This window comes from Microtus ochrogaster, linkage group LG4, assembly GCF_000317375.1.
Source record: "Microtus ochrogaster isolate Prairie Vole_2 linkage group LG4, MicOch1.0, whole genome shotgun sequence".
NCBI classification, from domain to species: domain Eukaryota; kingdom Metazoa; phylum Chordata; class Mammalia; order Rodentia; family Cricetidae; genus Microtus; species Microtus ochrogaster.
The window spans coordinates 23,940,811-23,947,452 of record NC_022030.1 but is presented as its reverse complement, the minus strand read 5'-3'; the positions used below and the strand labels follow the sequence as shown (position 1 = coordinate 23,947,452).

General features: G+C 47.3%; 1 protein-coding gene across 1 annotated transcript in view; it reads right to left on the bottom strand.

Annotated features, from left to right (window-relative positions):
* The window catches only part of Txndc2 (thioredoxin domain containing 2), a 32,827-nt gene extending 31,617 nt beyond the window's left edge, over positions 1 to 1,210 (bottom strand). The window contains exons 1-3 of the mRNA XM_026786245.1: positions 1,160 to 1,210; positions 922 to 1,075; positions 44 to 642 (exon numbers count right to left, since the gene is read on the bottom strand). Coding sequence (XP_026642046.1) covers positions 44 to 642; positions 922 to 1,075; positions 1,160 to 1,210 — 804 coding nt within the window. The remainder of the gene's footprint in view (positions 1 to 43; positions 643 to 921; positions 1,076 to 1,159) is intronic.
* Between the last annotated feature and the right edge of the window lie 5,432 nt (positions 1,211 to 6,642).

Sequence of the window (6,642 nt, the reverse complement as noted above, 5' to 3'; positions counted from 1 at the left end):
CCTTGAGTGAGATGCTGTCTTTTAAGGGTTTGTGGATTTTAACATCTTTGGATATGATGGTGTCCTGTGAGGATTTGGGGATGTCTCTCTCCTTGGGTGAGATGCTGTCTTTTAAGGGTTTGTGAATTTTACCATCTTTGGACAAGATTGTGTCCTGCGAGGACTTGGGGATGTTACCCTCCTTGGATTGGATATTGTCCTCTGATGACTTGGGCATGCTGGCCTCCTTGTAATGGCTGCTGCTTGCTTCAGGCTTGAGGGTAGTCCCCTGTTTAGGCTGGGTGGGTTTTGCCAAGGATTTGGTCATGTTGCTCTGCTTGGTCTGCATGGAGTGGCCTGAAGTCTGAGAAACATTTTTCTGTTTTGGATTATTAGCTTTGGCTGAGGGCTTCGAGGTGTTGCCCTCTTTCATCTGGGTAGTTTTTGCTGAGGGCTTGGGGCTAACTCCACGTGTAGGATGGATGGTACTTTCTGAGAACTTGGGGGTGTCACTAACCTGCTGTGAGATCTCAGACTCCTCTGTGAACACATGGGGTGTGTTGCTGACCTTGGGAACAATGGCCTTCTCTCTGGCCCGGGCTGTGTCCAAGAACCCTGGGACCAGAAGAGCCTCATTTTGGGATAGAACTTGTAATGGATTTTCTAAACAAAAAATAAATAAAATAGAAATGCAGTAGAAGAGAGAAAAGACTGACTACCTATACCAAGGGAGACTTATTCTTAGAGATAAGAATGAACCTGATGACTAATATGGAAATCTGAGTAACTTCATTCGTCAGAGAGCCAGGCATCCGTGGGGGTTACGTGGGTCTCTTCTGTGCCTTCCTTGCTTTACCGTCTACTTTCCTTTCTCGGTTTAACCCAGCCTCCTGCTCCCCAAACCATAGACCCCTAAGGCAACCCTCTTCCTTTCCTTCTTACCATTGGTGTCATTCTCGCCCGTTCTTCCTTGATTGCCTAATTTCACGGATGACCCTCCAGGGGTTCTTGCTTGAACACTGCTCTTGTCCAACTTCTTGTCTTGATTCATTCTTTTGCAAGGGCGGGAGGGGGAAGTCTTTCTTAGATTCTTCTTCTATAGCCAAACTAAGGACAGAATGTGTGTGCTAACAACTTAAAACTCAGGCAGCACTCCACAGCGGATGTTCCCAGCCAGTACTCCAATAGTGGCAGTTGATAGTTTCATGGTGGCCTCCGTGCTGGCCGTCATGCTGTGTGTGGCTGCAAGTCCATAAACAGGCATTATTTCCTCAAGTGCAACCAGCTACTGAGGTAAGAGCCATTGTGATCAGCACCGCACAGGTGGCAGAACTGAGCCTTAGAGAAGTTATATGACCGGGATAAGTCAGGGTTCAAAACCTCCACTCAAATAGTATTCCAGGCTCTATTCTTTGCCGTATAGTCTGTCTACGCCAGGAGTTCATAAACTCAACTTTCTTATAATTTCCCCCCAGGATTCCCTAGCACCAGATTTCTCCTTATGACTTTAATTAACTATGTTAGCTGCTTTTTCTAATACTATAACAAAACCACGGAAAGTATGGGCTTCACAGAGACATGAGGTTTATTTAGCTCATGGTTCCGGAGGGTTAAGGGAATGGCACCAGCATCAATTTGGCTCTAATGTAGGCTTCTTGGCATGGATGAGGAAAACACAAGCAAGAAGATCACATGTTGACAGAAGAAGCCAACGCGTAGAGAAGAACTATGCTTGCTGTCTGTCCTGGGTAGGGTAAGCACTGCAGTTATCAGAAACGACATGACCAAAGGCAACTCGAGGAGGGAAGAGCTTATTTGGCTTCCATATCCCGAGTCAGAGTCCACTGAGGGGAGCCAAGGCAGGGACTCAAACCAGAAAGAAACCTGAAGGCAGGAGCTGATGCAGAGGCCATGGGGGGGGGGTGATGCTTACTGGCTTGCTCAACCTGCTTTCTTATAGAAGCCAGGACCACTATCCCAGGGGTAAGGTCACCCAACACAGTCTGGGGCCTCCCACATCAATTACTGATGAAGAAAATGCCCTGCCTGCTTGTCCACAGCCCGATTTCATACAGGCAGTTTCTCAACTGGGGATTCCCGGTCTGCGATGACTCTAGCTTTTATCAAGTTGACAAAAAACAAGCTAACATAATCTCCTCAGAAGAACTAACTTAGGGTCATGAGAACCACTTTAATCCCTCCTGAAGGAAAAACCCACAAACACCTATAGACCACCTCTCCACCTTCCTACACTGGAACCAAGGTTCCAACTCAGGAACAAACTACAGTACTCACTGTAACTATCTCCTGCGGATCTCCTCTGAGGAGTGCCACGTCATAGCAAACATGCATCTCCTGCCAGACAGCCTCTTCCCATCCCCTTGAGCCCTACTTAATTCCACTATCCTCCTACCTTTCACCCAAAGAGCAGCTTCCTGTGGCTAGTCCCAGCTGCAGCAGCCATGTGCAGCTCACCATGCATAACTGGGAGTGGAGCTCAGCCTTGCATGCATGAGACATCTTCCATCTTTAGCAACACACACACACACACACACACACACACACACACACCTTGTAGGAAGAATTCTGAGGTTATTTGCTTGTTTTCCATATTTCGTCTCCAAGAATGTGTGTGAGAATGAAGTTCTGCGTATAAGAAAAAGTTCTACATTTAATATTATGTATATGGTGGGGTTGCCTGCATACAGGTCTGGGCACCACTTCCGTGCCTGGTGACCACAGAGAACAGAAGAAGGCATCAGATCCCCTAAAACCGGAGTTACAAGACAGTTGTGAGCTGCCATCTGGCTACTGAGAATCAAACCTGGGTCCTCTGGAAGAGCACCCAGTGCTCTTAACCATTGAGATCAAGTTTTGCATTCTTGACAGATTTTTTTTATGACAAATTTTCATGTTTCTTTCACCACAGTATAAGAAGTCAAACTTAAGAAGGTTGTCTAAACAGTGGGTGCCCATGATGTCTGTAGAAGCTTGGAAACATCTACTAGTAGTGATTTAATTATCTATCAAACATAGTCTATGAAAGAAGAAAGTAATGATGGCATCAATAAATTCCCTTTTAATAGGATATATTTTACCTGTTCTTTGACAATTTCAGCAATGTGTCTTGATCATATTCACCTCCCGTACCCCACTTCCCCATATCCCTAGGCATTCTCAACACATTTCCTTATTCACTTCATGTCTTCTCTTTTGCAGCCTACTGAGTCCAGTTAGCACCTGCCTGTTGGAACACTGATCTTGTGTAGGTGACCACTGACCGCGATGAGTTTGCCGGGGCAACAGCCATGTCTTATCCAGAAGACAGCACTGCCCAGTGCTCCTTCCAACCCCTGGCTCTTTCATTCTTTCTGCCTTCTCTTCGATGACCATCCACGAGCCTGGTGGGGGGAAAGTTAACTTATTCTCAGCACTTAGATGGTCACTGCTGTCTTAAAAGGGATATCCTTGAGCCTTGCTCACTGTGATATAAACTTCATTCCTTGGGTGTGGGCTCTATAAGGCCACAGGGAGTAGATTATGATGTAGCCTTCCTAGTGGAGAGGAAGAAATGAGATCATCTCCCCTTCCATGCTGTAAGCATGGAAGCCAGAAGATAAGACACGTATCCCAGCCTCTCCCCTCCAGCTTGAAGCATCAGCATAGATGTTGGTTGCATCTGATCAGAGGAAAGCTGAAAATAATGCTCTCATGCTCTATTGGGGATGGGGGCAGGAAGAGCCACATCCACGTGGATTCCACAGCCTACGCAGTACTTATGCCATCACAACACGGGCCACCAACAGAGAGGGAGTGCATGCCCAAGACAGTAGGGCAGGCTCTTGTCCCTCTAGCATGTGGGGGAGATGCCAAGGATCTGACAGTCCTGCACACACCTGAGTGGGACTGGGAACCTGAGTAGGAGCAGTGGACCATGGGGGCCTAGAGAGAGCCAAGAGGCCACGCTGCTGGGAAAGGAGTTGTGGTCGAAGGAGGCGAGAATCACTGTATCAGGAAGGCAGTGTCTCCTGCTACAGTGAGGGACTGGCTGTGCATGTCAGCCCAGGGCCAGGAAAAGCCATTTTACACGGGAGACCAGCAAGAGGTCAGGGTGCCTGGCACAGTGGATCCACAAAGGTCCACGCAGCCACCTGCACAGAAAGGAGAGGAACTTGAAACACAGGGCTGATGCTACAATGAAGAGAGCACAGAGTGCAGATGTTTGACTAACAGGCACGTTTAATTCGACAGGTCTGCTCCTCCCAAGCCTCCACCTCAACCCACGGAGGCAAGGTCCAGAGGGAAAATTGGATCCACTTTAGAAAACCTTTGAAGCTGCATTGCATCTGCCTATCTTAACGAGAGATAGGAAGTCTGTACATGCCTGCTGCTGTCTTTGAGATCTTGGCCGTGTGCTTGGCAGAGCTGTGCTGGTTGTTTCTCCCTTGCTTATGCAGTTCATGGATTTCAAGACACTCGAACTATTGCTAGGCCCGAAGAATTTCCATTCTGCACGTCATAACGTACGCTTTCTCTCAGCACAGGTCTGTCTCCCTGTCTCCGGGAACCCTTATGTGAGACAGAGTGTCTGAGGAAACCAACAACCAGTTAGTTTAGGCAAAAGATGATATAGGCAGTTATGAAACAGCCTGGGAAAGAGCTCATTTGGTTTCTAAACAGTGCTCAGTGCTACAAACCAGACCTGCCCATGGGGCTGTAGCCTCTAAGGCAGGGAGGTAGGAGGTCGCCACGACCACCATCAATGTTGGCTTCAAGAACTTTCTGCTAGAGATGCAATTCCAGAGTGAGCCTCCAGACCTCTTCTCAGCTCAGTGTTAGAGGTAAACACTGGCTTCTGCCCCTACATTCCTTCCTACTGGGCTCCTGTGGGAACCGGCAGAGCCAGGTGTGAACTGTGGCCCCCTTCTCAAGCAGGTTCATCATTGGAAGAATCTAAGATGCACCTAGAGCCCCAACAGCAAAGGGCCATGACTCCTGCAGTGTTGAGCAGCCTGCTAGAAGGAAGCCTGAGTTAGAACTGGGAATTCACTTCTGTCTCTACAAGAAGAATTCTGCGGGCTGGCCTCGCTACACTGGCATAAATTGTGTTTGATTTGCAAAACGGTACAGATTCCTGGCACAAGGACTGGAAAGCTGATACGTGGGAAGAAAATAAAACCGACCCATTTGTCTGTATTGGTTATGTTTCCCACTGCACTGACAAAACGCCCGTCAGAAAGAACCTTGGGGTTGAGGTGGATGTCGGCTCACAGTTCCAGAGAGTATTTGGTCATCATGGCAGGAAAGGCATGGCACAGGAGCTGAATGGCAGAGGGAGCCGATGGCAGAGGCTTTTTCATGTGAGCAGAGAACAGAACTGGGAACAGGCATGGGCCATAACGGCATACCCCACTGTAGCAGCCTGACCTCACCTCCCAAAGTTTTATAATTTGCCAAATTCTGCCATCAACTGGGGACCAGACTTTTAAACATGAGCCTGGTGGAGACTATTTCAGACACAAACCTCTCAATGCCCATCTTCAGAACTTACTGCTATTACTGTTACAGCTCGTATTGCCTTTGTTTATAGTCATATAGATATTCTTTCCTTTAAATATTACTATGTGTGTGCTGTGAACACATGTGCGCCACGGCCTATTGGTGGAAGTCAGAGGACCACTTTCAAGAGCCAGTTTGCTCCTTCCATTGTGTGGGTCTCAGGGATCAAACTCAGGGCCTCAGGCTTGGCAGTGAGCTCCTTCACTCACTAAGACATTTTGCTGGCCTGATTATAGATAGAATCTAATGAGAACTTTCTTTCTGGTTTAAGAGTGATTTTGTTTTTAGTTAGGTGTGGGGGGATGTGTGTGTGTGTGCATGTGGGTACCCACAGAGTCCAGAAGAGGATCTCTGATCCCCTGAAGCTGGGCAGAATGGTGCTTGTGAGCTTCATGGTGGAGGTAGCTGGGAACCTAACTCAGGTCCTTTGCGGGCTTTCTTTTCTTTTCTTTCTTTTTTCTTTTTCTGTTTGTTTGTTTTGTTTTGTTTTGTTTTTCGAGACAGGATTTCTTTGTGTGTACCTGGAACTAGCTCTTGTAGACCATGTTGGCCTCGAACTCACAGAGATCCTCCTGTCTCTGCCTCCCAAGTACTGGGATTGAAGGCATGAGCTACTACTGTGGTTGCCTCTGTGAACTTTTGAACTCTGAGCCCCTCTAACAAAAAATTTCCAAAAGAGTTTTTTATAATCCTTTGTGCTTGAGAAGTGTCTCAGGGGTTTTTCATAGCAGAAGGCCAAGGAACCAACCTACGTTTCTTGCACTTTCCCTCACTTGACCATCTCCTGCCCTTCGAGTCTTTTTTGTGGGTGCCTGCACAGAGGACCTAGTATTCATCATATTGTGGGCTTTTACTTCCAATCTCCTTAAGACTTAATCTATTGACTTGAAAAGTATTAGAAAGTTGCTTTTCAGTTGGAGATTGTCTGATGTATTTCTCATGTTCAGACCAGCGTCTTAGGGAGGAATACCAGAGATAAAGGGCTGTCTTCATCCTTTATTATAAATTAAATATATCTAGAGAGCACACTCACACTGCCAACAAGACTGATCTCGCCGGGCGTTGGTGGCGCACGCCTTTAATCCCAGCACTCGGGAGGCAGAG